At 46.5% G+C, this 14,496-nt stretch overlaps 1 protein-coding gene across 1 annotated transcript in view; it reads left to right on the top strand.

Annotated features, from left to right (window-relative positions):
• Positions 1–5,733: 5,733 nt before the first annotated feature.
• LOC119445506 (3-oxoacyl-[acyl-carrier-protein] reductase FabG-like) overlaps positions 5,734–14,496 on the top strand; it is a 42,246-nt gene continuing 33,483 nt past the window's right edge. The window contains exons 1-2 of the mRNA XM_037709778.2: positions 5,734–5,845; positions 7,796–7,935. Coding sequence (XP_037565706.1) covers positions 5,809–5,845; positions 7,796–7,935 — 177 coding nt within the window. The 5' untranslated portion in view covers positions 5,734–5,808. The remainder of the gene's footprint in view (positions 5,846–7,795; positions 7,936–14,496) is intronic.

Below are 14,496 nucleotides of genomic sequence, written 5' to 3'. Positions count from 1 at the left end.
ATTTCACCGCTACTTGTATGGAAGAGAGTTCACTCTTTACACAGACCATCAGCCACTGCTCGGAATATTAGGCCAAGACAAATCTGTGCCTACCCTTGCGGCAGCTCGAATGCAAAGATGGGCAATGACGTTGGCAGCATATAGGTATAAACTAAAATATCGAAAAGGAAGAAACGTTGAAGTGGCTGATGCTCTGTCCAGGCTACCACGGCCTATTGTAGCGGCCGACGAGCCTCCCGAGTGTCTCTTGCTTTTTGACAGCATGCCACTAAAATCTGATGACGTGGCTAAAGCTACCAGACGTGATCCCACCTTATCTCGCGTGACACACTTCATTCTAAATGGCTGGCCTTCGCAGTGCTCCGAAGAGTTGAGACCATTTTATTCACGTCGCGATGAGCTATCAGTAGAGCAAGAATGCATAACATGGGGATCATGGGTGATCATACCTGATAAGCTTCGGCTAATGGTTTTGCATCAATTGCACGGAAGACCACCCGGGAGCTAGCCGCATGAAAGCGCTCGCAAGAAGCTTTGTTTGGTGGCCGGGTCTCAACCTTTCGATTGAGAGCTACGTTCGACAGTGTCGGGTGTGTCAGGCCGTTCAGAACGCGGCTTCACCTGTTCCTTTGCAGCCATGGAATTATCCCACAAGACCCTGGCAACGCGTGCACGTGGACTATGCTGTAAAGGGCTCCCAGGCGTTGTTAGTCCTCGTCGACGTGTTCTCGAAATGGATCGAGGTCTGGCCTGTGTCATCCACTACTGCTAACAAAACCATTGAAAAGTTACGTTGTGTGTTTGCAGCTTACGGTCTACCCGAGGTACTGGTGAGTGATAATGGACCGCAATTCATTTCGGAAGAGTTCTCAACGTTCTTGAGTGTGAATGGTGTAAGGCATGTTAAGACGCCGCCGTATCATGCCGCTTCTAACGGAGCGGCCGAGCGTTTAGTGCAGACAACCAAACAAGCTCTGTTGAAGCAGGTTTTACATGACGGACTTAGCCACAAGAAGCATTCCTTCCTGGAGTGTTTGGACAGCTATCTTATGAGTTATCGGAATACTCCACACAGTACCACTAGCCAGACCCCGGCAGAATTGTTTTTGAAAAGACAGCCACGGGTGAAGCTCTCTTTGCTTAAACCAGATTTTACGCGTTCCATGCGGGAGCAGCAACAGCGCATGAAAGAAACCCATGATGTGTCGCGTGGGGTTCCTCGATGTTTTTCTGTGGGGGACGCTGTGTGGGTCAAAACTGTGCGAGGTGAAAGCGTGTCGTGGGACGATGGTGTCGTGACGCAAGTTGTTAGTCCCGTTACCTATCTGGTGAAAGTGTCGCAGGCTGTGCGATTTACGCATGTGGACCACATCAGAGCCCGCTACGCAAGCTCGGGTTCCTCAAGCTTTCCGCCAGTACAAACTGCTCCTACAGCCTCGGAAGACACAGCTCATCCGTCTGCTCCGATGTCTAGTGGGCCAGTCGCCGTGCCACCTCTCGGGGTTCCAGGCGCGAAAGAGTCTGCAAATCAGCAGCTTCCGCTACCTGAATCGCCCACGCCCGGAACAGCTGCCCCCGGCTCTTCGAACCAGCCAGACCCTGCACCTACAGCCGAGCTGCCAATTCTTCGTCGTAGTGCCCGTGTGCGACATCCCCCGAACAGATACCAACCCAGTGACTTTCGAAGTTAATCTAAGGGGGAAGAAGTGTTATAGCGTGACGTCGCATATCAGTGCGCACCCAGTGCGCGCATTCCTTGTGTTATGGATCAGGTGATCCGTGTCTATATAAGTGCACTGTGAAATAAACGGTCATCCTTTTGCTTGTTGGAATGCTGCCTGTTCGCTCTATCGCACATAGCACATCTCTCAATAAGTGACTGTGACTTTCGCTCTTACGCACGCTTCCGACCACATCATAAACAGCAAGGTGGTTATTGGATTTCTGTGTCGGAAATTAATGGTTCATAGGGAGAGGCGAAGATGAGAGTGAAAACGCGCGTGTTCGGCTATGAAGGCTTGGAAAGTAATCCTATCCATAATTCGACGGATTAGAGCTAGTCCCCAGTAAGGTAAGCTGAAGGACCATCCCCATATTGCTCAGTCGTGACGAAAGCCTGAATGTACGCAAGCACCTTTAACACCACTAAATAACGCGGGCAGGATACAGGTTCTGTTCGAAATCAGTGTTTCCACAGTTAGGAAGTGGTCGTACGAAGGCGGGAGCGTGATGGTGCCTCTGTCTGTTTGTATGCAGAAAAAATAGCGTTAAACTACAACATCGGAAAGTATTGGTGCAGGCAAGAAAAGGCCGATTTTAGCCTTGTCCTTCCTGGAAACAAGCACGTCAGTTCCGTCGGCTATCGTCAGCAGAATGCTTCAGAAAACTGTAGCACCCGAATACTGTACGAAACCATCAAAGCCCGACAATATTCGGCACAATATCACGAAACAGCGTGTAGCATTATGTGTAGCAGAAAAAAAGGAAACAGATAAATAGGGTCGCTCCCGTTCTGCGCTCTATCGTCTTCAAAAAAATTGCAAGCTCTGGTTGATGGTCGCACTACTGCAAAGTAATGCAAAAATTATTTGTGTGCTCCTTTTGGTGATCCCAAGCGCAAAGTTCATTGACGCGTGTTTAGAGTTTCAACAGGAAACTGAGCCAGACCATCAATCGTACGTTTTTCTATCTTTGCTAGCTGTGGGCGCCGCCAAACCGTGGGCAACGGCCTGACTTGCAGTAACGTCATTGAAGGACGCTCAGAGTAATAACACTAAGCGATGCGTGAGTCATATAAACAAGGCAGTTTTATACCGTGGACAGCATGCATCATGTTACCTCGCACACGCACTATTCGCGAGCACATTATTTTTTCAAGATTATTCAAAAAGGAGGTGACCAATTACGGTACAGTGAAAAACACTACGCTTGCGCGCTCCTTTGCCTAAAACCATGACTCAAGAGGCGAAATACAAAAATGGTAAATTAGTCGTTTTCACGGGTTCGTCAACAATGCAGTTGGCGCCGATATCACTGCACTATGCTCAATTACGCGTGTCCATCAGTCTTCGGCGCACCCATAAAATTGATTTCGCATTCTCCCTGATTCGCGCTTATCATATTTTTTAAGGTCGCCGAATACAGAATAATAGAAAATATAATGGAGTGACGTTCATGAAGGCCTTCATAAACTGTCAAGATATCGTTATTCAAAAGCAGGACTAGATCCTCAAACAAGAAAGGGTAGTTTGTAAATTGCGAAGTCACATACCAGTGATTAGTGCAACTTTTCCCCCGCATATTCGGCATTGCGACTGCGTTCGGTAGGTCGAGAACAGCGACACCTGGTTCGAAAGTAGAGCAGTTTCCCTGCAGACGCAGACGAATTTGGTTGCGAGGACAAATTTTCCAAATACAAAGCTTTGTTTCAGAGGAACCCTCGCGGGTTCCCTTTGTATCTTCGTGCTAGATGCGGGTGGATGCCAATTTTTCCTATCACATTTTGTCTTCCCCGCGCAACAATGGGAGATGAAGCTCCGCGAAGTTTAGGTGCAACTGTTCTCGTGCAACCCTGCTGTTTGAATTTTGAAATTGGGATCTTTGTTAATTATGAGCACCCAGTTCGAGGAAACTTCCAAATGTCATTGCGTTTATCGTTGCGGTACCTATTTAATAAAGGCGGCAAAGCTAATCAAACAATTACGTGCATCGCGGGAATGCAGATTGATGCATTTTTACGATGTAAGGTATTTTCTTTTATATTGGGAGGCCGCAAGGATGGGGGAAGTTAGCGGCCCATAGGACATTAAAAATATGCAGTAAACAATTTGTCGGCAGCAATAAATTCAGTGAAAGGTTGCATCCTTGTTAAATCTCATTTCTTTTTCCGCAGATCTGTAAGAAGGCTGCCAAAAGCTACTGCGGTATGTATCTGTTGCTTGATATATTTTACAATTGAAATGGCGAATAGGATAAAAACACGCCTGTTACAAGCGGGCAACAGGAAGAAGTGTAGAAAATTGCCCCCAGTACGATGGCATGGATGTCCTCATGATAGTGTCCTCGACATAGACGGAGCGTTTATCCGTGTTTGAGGAATGGAGGGCCCGGAAACCTTGACAGACGTGGCCTTCTTAGTAGAAGAGTCCACCGTTCGTTATACTTCTATTCATAAAAAAAGCTCAGCGCCGTGTACAGCCCGGAAACCAAGCATTATGAACAGTGCGCGACTGCTCACGGTCGCCATCAGCTTCGTTTGCTGCCGTCGTACCGTGACCGGTACGCTGAGCGTCCGCGTAGCGTTCCCGACGCGGATACAAAGTGGCCACGAGCGGCACTGTTCACGGAGAAATGGTTGAGGTTCCTGGCGGATGCATTCCGGTACTTTCTGACGGTTGCTGGATGCAGTCGTCGCCAAAGTTTCTGTGCATCTCTGGTCGCGATGCGCATGCTCACATAGTGTGTGGAATCTGCATAACTTTAGAGTGAATTGTCAGGGGAGTATCTGGAGTGTAATTTCCTTTTTTTTTGCATTCTTCCCTATGCTATTAGAATGTACTCGACTTCCACGAGTAATAATATCCTTCAATGTTATATACTTGCGAACCTATCCTTCACTACTTTCACTGTCCCCATGGCCGATCAGCAGCCGCAGTTTCCAAGGTAACTTAGTTTGACTAAAAAAATCAAATAGTCCAGAATTTCTTTTTCCATGAAGTAACCAGGTAGTATTATCACAGTAAATTATTTACAGCAAGACAGACCGATAGATCTAGTACAGTGAAGGTATTACAATAAGCCAATGAATAGTACTGTTCTTAGGAATGTATCAATTTGAGTGACTATTTTCAAAGTTAGAGACTCATAAGAAACATTTCCTTACTGAAGTTTCCATTGAGCACGGCAACTAATTGTAGAATCCTGGTAAGTATTAAAGGGCGAGCTTGTGCGGCGCATCGCAGTGAACTAACTTTTATTTTATTTTTACCTGCTGACTCACTTTTTTTTGCTGAACAGACAACTTTGAAAGCACGTCACACTTGAACACTCTTTTGATCAAAAATAATTTTCGATAGCTATACCCTCTGCATGACAATTAATAGCAGTAAGGTTTTTAAAAAGAAAAGCTGGGATGGACTAGGCACACGTCTGGGTCACTTGGCGTGCAATGACCCTAGTGCGAAAAATTCTCATTCTCAAGCGTCATCATGTTTCATTGAGCAGCTAAATAAATTTGTTTGTGCCAACATCCGATAATAGTCTTGAAATGGAAAACAACTTGGCAGAGTTTCTAACAGGAAACGCGAAGCAGCTGCTTAAATGTCCCGAAGCCGCTTGTATCAGAAACATAAAATGATACCCTACTGTGGCATAACTTTCCTCTATCGTTTCAATATGATACATATCATGTCGCAGTCTTGATGGCAGTGTGCGTGCGTGTGTCCGTTCTATCATTGGGAACATTGTGGAACGCGCTAGAAGCTGACCTGACCTGCGAAGTAAACAAAGCCAAAACGCTAAACATAGAAAAGAACCAGATCGAAAGCTGAAGCCGGTTTTGACCACAGCATACGCAGGCAGAACGGGCTAATCATAAACGTTTTTTTTTTCGTTTTTTTTTTTTTTATTACGAACGGGAAGCTTTCTGATTTCAATCCCAGGGGGCGAGCTCGCAAGCAAACCCTTTATATAAAAGGAAACCTGCGAATAGCTGGCACACCTGTTTGCAACTGAAGCGTCCGCCTGCAGAGAAACTGCTCTACTTTTGAAACAACTGCCGCTGTTCTCGACCTACTAAACGCTGCCGCCATGCCGAGTATGCGTGGAAAAGTTGCACTCATCACTGGTATGTTATTCTCAATTTAGAAAATGCCCTTTCTTGTTTTACAATCAACTCCTGCTGTTTTAACAATATCGTGGCTGTTTCTGAGAGCCTTCGTGTACATCACTCGATGAGAAGTTTCTATTACTCAGCATTCGGTGGCTTTGAAAGAACTGTGCTAAGCGAGAATCAGAAAGATTGTAAAATCAATTTTAGGGCTGCGCTGAAGACTGCCGAACTTGGATAATTGTGCAGAGTACAGTTGGACCGGCACTAACTGCACTGTTGATGAAATCGCGAAAACGACTTATTTACCATTTTTGCATTTTGCCGCTTGAGCGATGGTTTGAGGCGAGGCTACGCGCAAGCGCAGACTGGCTGAAATGAATGTGATGCTAGGGGCACGTCCTTTTAGCTGTGATCCAGAAGGGAAAGCTTGCTAAATTTGGCATCGCGTTTAGTGGTCAGCGAATCGAACTTTTTGAGTGTGCATAACTATACGCACGCGCAATTGACGCACGGCTGACTATGCCAGCCAGCATAACTGAGCTCCGGGAGAAGACAATAAAAGCGAGTACGGCACGGACTTCATTGTTCATTTCGAATACACGCCACTCCTCATTTATTAATAACGGAGAGCGGCTACCGAGCCAAGATATTGTTCACTAAACGATACCTCATTATCAGCGCGTCATGTGCTGTGAAGGCGTCAAGAAAGTGGACTTACTTAATTTCCGCTTTTTTTCGGGGTCTTTGAAATAACATGCATAAACATGAAGAAAGTGGGTGCATGATATGCGAAAGCAATAAAGTATTTTTCACTGTCCGATTGGTCATCTCCTATTTGGAAAAATTAGCGAAGCTTATGCATCTAAATGGTAAAAGAATGTCGAAATTTAACACCCTCAATGGTGAACCCGCGAGCACATTATTAAAGATTTCGTCGATTTCGTTGAATAATTGTAGCTTTTTTCACGTAAACGTTTTGAAGATCTAGTTAAAACGCTCACAACCTCAAAATCTGTAGCGCGATTTTGGGCCTGCGTAAAGCTACTCTATTTTCCTCCAAGAACATCGCTTGATAAACATGTATTGGACGCAGACTGAAGTGATGCACTTGACATAAAATAAAATGGCCACACCGAGGTGACATCCACTATCAAGGTCACCATCCCCCGCCATAACCCAGCACTCTCCCTATTGTCTGAATAGTAGAAACGCCGCGCAGCCTCCGTGAAGAGGCGCAAGTTTTCCACCGCTATATTGTGCTGCCGTATCACTTGAGCAGGCAATTTTGATAAACGTTGTTTATAGGTGATTAATTATTGTTTACGTGTAGCGGCACCAATTTGCAAGGAGCACGTTTGGGGATGCTAACGACCACACAGTGCGCGAGTCCCTCATCACGTGGTAATTATTTCTCCCAAGTGCGCTTTATTTCGAGCTCGGTAAAATAAACTCTCAACTCGAATATTCAAGGTCGGCGTATTCTCAATACGATTTCCATGTGTTGCACAGAACGTTGCGTTCAAGAGGATATTTTTTAAAGTGTGTTAAATGTTTGTTATGAATGACACTTATAGCAAGGCACAAGGCAATAAATGGAAACAGGACACAGACATCGGCACCTACTCGCCTAGTTTGACACTATAATTAAATTGTATTCGTAGGCTTGCTAATAAGCTCACCACAACATATTCCACTAGCCACCGAAACGTAAAGCGTATTACCTTACATCGGATGTGTTCGCGAAGCGATTAGGTACATTATAACGGCTCAACACATATTCATATGTTTCGGACCAAGAGGTCTTCTTTCAGCAGTATACTCTAGTACCTCTTTCTGTATACTGTTCTACCGTTGAAATATGTTCAAAAGAACAACAAGACAATACTACTATTCCTACCTCTACTTTCGCCACAATTTAACTTTAGAGCCACCTCTGACTGATCTTTTCGTTCTCTCGTATCGCAGGTGCATCTTCTGGAATCGGCGAGGCCACGGCTTTGCACTTCGCCAGACTTGGCTGCTCGCTTTCGATCACCGCGAGGAACGCGGCTGCTTTGGACAGGGTGGCTGAACAGTGCAAGGCAAACGGCGCTACTGGAGTGGAAGTAAGTTGTTGGAGGTATTCATTATAAAGGTATGCTGGTTCACTTTATATTGCTAACTAAGTCTGTGGTAGTTGTCGCAACCTCAAGCCATTGTGGTCATGCTAAAGTTCAAATCATGATGATTGCCTTTAAGTACCACCTGCCGCAGGCCAAGATTGAGCTTTACACAAGACACGGTAGTAATCCTATTTCGGTCTTCAAGTTCAGTACGCGTAAAGTACTGTACAGAATGAGCGACTGCGTTCGCTGAGAATTATGTCTCGCGCTAACATTTGTAGAGAGAGAGAGAGAGAGAAAGCACTTTATTTGCACCCGTCAGAAAGTATCGGTAATCGGGGTGAGACGCAGCTCCCCCTTTCACCGTCTATCTCCCCCCTAGACGTCGGCCGGAATCAGTTGGCTTCCGGCGGCGGCCTGGGCTTGACAAATGGCCTGTCTTTGGGCTTGTTCTTCCTGGCTATGAAGGGAGGATTCCCATGACTCTTTGTTTCCATGCAGACCGTTTAGTGCTGGGCAAGCCCAGAGCATGTGATTTAGGATCGCTATGCCTTCACAGTTTTTGCATTTCGAAGAGTGCACCTCAGGATGCCATTTGTGTAGGATATACGTGTTTGGGAAGGTACCTGTCTGCAGTTTTCGCCCGATTACTTCTTCCTTCTTTGTGAGAGATCTATGGGGGGGGGGGGGGGGTAGGAAGGGTTGTCCTGCCCATTCTATAGTGTTGAATTTCTGTGTATGTGGTTGTCTCGCTTTTTAGACAGGGAGTAGTCTGCCTGCGCTGAGGCCCGGTGTGTGAGTCCTCAGGCGACCTCGTTGGCGATCTCGTTGCCTGTGAGTCCACTATGAGCGGGCGCCCATATTATTCTAATTAGGTCATTGGGTACGTTCTCTTTGCTTGCTTGCAGAATTTTGGAGGCCTCTTTGGACACCTTACCAGTGTCATAGGCTTTGATTGCAGTTTTAGAATCGGTGATGATTATTCTGGTGAGAGGTTTGTGATTGCCAGGGCAATCGCCAGCCATCTCTGCCTCCTCTGGTGAAGATTGTCTCACGCTACAGCTCGAGATTAGCTCGCCTTTGTCGCTCACTACTACTGCAGCGTAGTGCCCTTCTGGGTACTCTGCCGCATCGGTGTACACTACTCCTCGTTTTTGGAGGAGGGAGCTTTGGAGTCTTTGGACTCTGCTTCTCCTGCGTTCTTCGTTGTGTATTGGGTGCATGTTTCTTGGGATGGAGGGTATTCTTAACCTGTTGGCAATTTCTTTGCGGATGGCGGTTATCCCCTCTAGCGATTCTGGATTGCGGTAGCCCAGTTTCCTAAGGATGGCTCTGCCCGTTTTGCTGCCAGTTAGTCTGACATATTGTGCCGTGAGTTTCGCCTCGCACATTTCCTCTAGGGTGTTTGACACTCCTAGGTTGAGGATCGTCTCTGTTGATGTGCACGCTGATTAACCTAGGGCGGTTTTGACACCTTTCCTGATGAGGATGTCTACCTTGTCTCTCTCTGCATTAGTTGTCTTTATGTACGGGATAGCGTAGGTGATTCGGCTAATGATGAAAGAGTGGACAAGCCTAAGTAGGCTCGCCTCCTTCATCCCTGCGTATTTGTTTGCTATCCTCTTGAAGAGCCTGCAAGTTTTGTCGGTCGTGGCACCTAGTCTGTTTACTGTTTCGGTGTTTCTCCCATTTTCTTGTATCCACATACCCAGTATCCTGATCTTGTCCACCCTTGGGACGGGGGTGTTGTTGACCAGGAGCTGGATATTGACCTGCTGCTTGCTCATGATTAGCATCTCCGACTTTTCCTGCGAGCATTTTAGCCCTATGGGTCTCAGATAGCCTTCCGTTTCCCAGATTGCCCTATGTAGGGTGTCTTCTATTTGGCCATCGCTCCCCCTTCTGTCGACCCAAAGAGTGAGGTCGTCAGCGTAGAGAGTGTGGAAAAGGCCCTCTAGCTTTCTGAGTCTTTCTGGCAGCCGGATCATTGCAATGTTAAAAAGGGTAGGGGATAGCCCTCATCCCCAAACCAGGGAAAGAACTTAAACTAGAGAACCTTAGGGCAATATCGTTAACCTCCTGTGTAGGCAAGCTCATGGAGTACGTAATACAGAACAGGCTCAACGGATATTTGGAAAGTAAGGAACTCTACCCAGAAAGCATGGTTGGATTCAGACAACTATCCACAAACGACGTCATGCTACAACTCAAAGAACAAGTATTGGAAAGGAAGACTAGCGACTCGAGAGTCATAGTGAGACTGGACGTCAGCAAAGCGTTTGACAACGTCAAACATCAAGCGATCCTGTCACACCTCAACCACCTAAATGTAGGAAGCAAGCTATACAACTATATTAAAGCTTCCTCACGGACCGTACAGTGAACATAGAAATCGGGGACACAATCAGAGAAAACATTAAGCTGGGCAGGAAGGCAACATTTGTAGAAGTTTCGGCAATGTGCGTTCTCTAAAGACCTCAGACAATTGTTAGCGCAATGAAAACAGTAACCCAGAAGCTCCATAACCAGGCCCTAACTAACTACACATCATTTGTATTGGCACACATATTGGCAGGCAATCCTGTAGCAGTCGTTGCGTTGCGCGCAATAAAATTATCAAGCAGCGATAGTGTTGTTTACTCTATCAATGCGTTTGTAGGAGGGTCCTCAGTATCTGCAGCACCTATAAGCAGGGCTTCAAGTTTCTCCCTTCAATGGAGAGTAAGTCCCTTGGGGCGGTGCCCCACAAGAGGCACTACTGGTAATAAAATCACTTGCAGCGCTTATCGAATGGGTGCCGCAGTGCTCCAGTTGACCTGCAAGGGGGAAGGGCGGTGTCTCCCCCTCCTCCCCCCTGACTTTAAGCACTGCCTTTACGAAAGAAGATAAAGAGAACAGGACATTAGGTACGATGGTCTTGAGTTCACAACCAGCATTCTTTTTGTCTTGATACCTGTTTGTATTTTATGCAAGCACTGTAATTATTTCATATTAAGCTTCCAACTTGGAAATATTTGTTCCTTAACTTCAATTATCTTTCTTAAAACTTCTGTAGCGCCTCTCAAGCAACATATGCATCTGAGCAGGTGTAGGATTACGTTAACTTGAAGATCGCTGTACTAGACACAAGGCTTTAAGGAAACATCACTGTTAATAGAGTGTTTTAGCTGAGCGCTTGCGGTCCGCTCCGCTCAGACCAGCATATGCTAGCAAATGCCAAACAACCGCTTAGCGGGAACGCTATTGCGCTTGGGCACAACGCTCATACCGGCAGCGGAACGAAGACTGCATCCCTGGCTCCGCTACAAAGCCGACTGAGCGGAGCTGGACAGTGTGTCTACTTGGCCTCTTCAGGCCGGAATACATGGAGCGAATAACCGGCGTCCGAGCGAAGAACTTCGTCGGGCGGCGAACGTCCGACGGCCGGCGTTCTGAAATTTGGCGTCCGCAGCCGATCTGCCGGTCCAAACATTTTCGTCGGGCGAACGCCGCCGCCGGAAGCGTCTAGCGCGCAGCGGTGGACGACAGCCAATCAGGAGGCACTAGTTCCGGTCGCAATGCATGCTGGTGTTTCGCGCGCGCGCCTTTTCGCGTCGTCTGCAATCGCGTTGGTGTTGTCGTGTCTCCATGTCTCTGCACCGATTGAGTAGTTCCTAGTGTGGTCTTTCAGGAATCGCGTTGTATTTGTACATCCCATATCCGGTGATCTGCGAGGAAACAACAACCTTCAACAGAAATCTTCTGATCTCAGAGGCCACATGCTGTCGTCATGCCTATCTCCCGACTTCCCCGATAGATGGCGCTGGCACCGGATATTTCTTTGTGTATGCTGAGAAATATGTATGAGACATGTGTCTCATGACACATGAGACATGTGTATGCTGCAGTAAAGATCCAGAGACCACTCAGCACATCCTAATGGAATGCGACGGGATCCACCCAGCGAGAACCGTAGGTAACGTGCAACTCCCAGAAACGCTAGGGTTTAAAGTGGAAGGAAACATAACAGATCAGCCGTAGAGATCAGCAAGAGACGATTAGAGTACTGGTGGAAAAAAAGCAGGGAAAAGATGGATACGACCTGATCTCTTAAAATCATAGGCAGCGGTACAAGGTAAATTTTTTAAAAATAAAAATAATGAGAGGTATACAAAAATGATGGATAAAGAACATGTATAATATACCTGATTAAATCAAGCAGGCTAGGTGACTATTTGTCGCCGCCCCGTTTCAAAGGGGATGCCAATAAATCATCATCATCATCATCATCTTTCGCTAGGCTTAGACGCGTTCGAAACGAGAAGCGATCTCGAAAACTACTCAAGGTTATCTATAATACTCTGTCGTCGAAGCGGCCTCAGACTAAGTGAAAGCCGTTTACGCAGTAATTTGCTACCAACGAAGTGAATTCTACAAGGACAACGCCAAATTCAGTTTGAAGCGGGCGGCCGGGACCGCCGCCAACACGGCGGCCAACGCGCGGCGGCGTTCGCCGCATGTATCGCGACCACGGAGCAAGAAACCTTCCTCCGTGATCGCGACACAGCGAACATCCTGCGTCGTGTCGCCGCGTCGTTACTTGACGCGTGAAGTTCGTCGAGAAAGTTCGCTCCATGTATCCCGGGCTTTCGTCGTTTTGCAGCCGAGTTGATAGCGCGTCGCTCGCGTCTCGGCAAGACGCGCTTATCAAATGCCAAATCTACGCAGTTCCCTGCAGTATCTCAGAGCGTGAAATCTAAGCAGAGTGGAGCGTAAGCGGCGCTCTGGTAAAGCTGTCTATTATATACTCGTATATGCACCTCTTCTTCCTGTCCTCATCATCATCTTTCATCACTCTTTTTCCCCCTTTCCTTTTTCTCCTATGTAGATAGCAGGCCAGAGCATGCTTGCTCAGGCCGACCTCTCTGCCTTTCTAATAAATTCTCTCTCTCTGAAACCATTTAAACGGAGGTGCGATCGATTCCCAGAAGCAGATCTGAGGAGAACATGGACCACTTGGTGGTTCATCAGTTGTTGAGGATTTGCATATGGCTATCATACTTACCCATTTACAGAATATTTCTGTCAAACGCAAACATGCCGCTGTGGCAACCTTCTAACCCACCGTGCACGAGCCGCGCACGACCACAGTGTCAATGCGGCTAGAACGTCCGCATAAGCATAGGTCCTTTGTTGCTCTGCAACGTTAATGCTAACCCTTGAAGAAATAATCTATTTAAAGAAACGCATCCGCATTGTTGAGGAACTTCAACAAACACATTGAAAACACCTCTGAATGAGGGCTAGTGCAACCACAGGTTTTATGGCGCTGTCTTATACGTAGGGAAAGCTTGTCCTTGAAAGCCTTGCATGACTGCAATGTGATGAAAGAAATGCTAAAAATGTGGCGTCGCGGATGGAACCGAATGCACAGAATCGTGTTAGAATGTTGCATCTGTTCGTACATGTGTGGCAGTCTTGCAGTCCTTCGAGCTGTTATTCGAAGGATATTGCAGATGCATTTTTAATGTGTAAGCATTCTTTGGCGAGTAACCCTGCCCCATCGCCTTGTTTTGCACGAAAATGCGTAATTTGCGAAGACATTTAATCATTATATTAGCGTAAATTTAGTAATTGGTAGATTTATAAGCAGTATTGAACAACTGAATAAATAAAAGCCAATACCCTTATAGATACATAGAGCTCCATAGAAAATGCATTGGGAATCTTATAGCAGGGCTGGACCAACTGAAATTTGGTGGTGGCTCAACTTGAAATTTGGAGACGTGCCAACTAATATTTCAGGGTGGGCAAACGTGAAAAGTTGCGGTGGGCCAACTGATATTTGGAGATGAGGAATTTGGAAATGGGCCAACTTGAAATGTGGGACTGGGCAAGGTAAATTTGGGGTGGGCCAACTTGACCTTTGTACATGGGACAACTTGAATTAACAGAGCAAGCTAGGCTAGTTGGCAACTGAATAACTTGAAATTTGATGTGGGCCAATAAAATTTGGGGTTGGGCCAACTTGAAATGTCGGTGTGGGTCAACTTGCAGTTTGGGATGGGCCAACTTGAAATTTGGACGCGTTCAACTTAAATTTCGGTGTGGGCCCGCTTGAAATTTCGGGGGGACCAATTGAAGTTTGGGGCCGACTAGCAAAAATTTGGGGGTAGGCCAACTTGACATTTTGCGGTTAGCCAACTGAAGTTTGCGGGTGCTCCAGCTTAAGTTAGGGGTGTGCCAAGTCAAAATATGGGGTATGGTTACGCATACTTAGACAACTCCAGTGGAGTTACTGCATTCTATTTTGTGTTCTGTTCGTTCTTTTTTTTTTCTTTATTGGCAACTAACCAGGGTAGGTTACGATGCGTAACAATTACATGTACAGCCTCCCACATTTTTAGCTATATCGACCGACCGTCCCTCACGCATCGATTTAGGTAGCGATACTCAGAATTACTCTCAAGTACTACCAAGTACACTAAGCACTCTCCTGTGCAAGAGTTGTCTAATGCGATGTTCCTTTCAGGACGACGTACGACCACATTGTAGCGTTCGTGCGCTTTATAGCTAAAAATGTGG

The sequence above is a fragment of the Dermacentor silvarum genome, chromosome 3 (assembly GCF_013339745.2).
Source record: "Dermacentor silvarum isolate Dsil-2018 chromosome 3, BIME_Dsil_1.4, whole genome shotgun sequence".
NCBI classification, from domain to species: Eukaryota; Metazoa; Arthropoda; class Arachnida; order Ixodida; family Ixodidae; genus Dermacentor; species Dermacentor silvarum.
The sequence above is the reverse complement of the archived record's forward strand: the minus strand, read 5'-3'. Positions and strand labels throughout refer to the sequence as shown.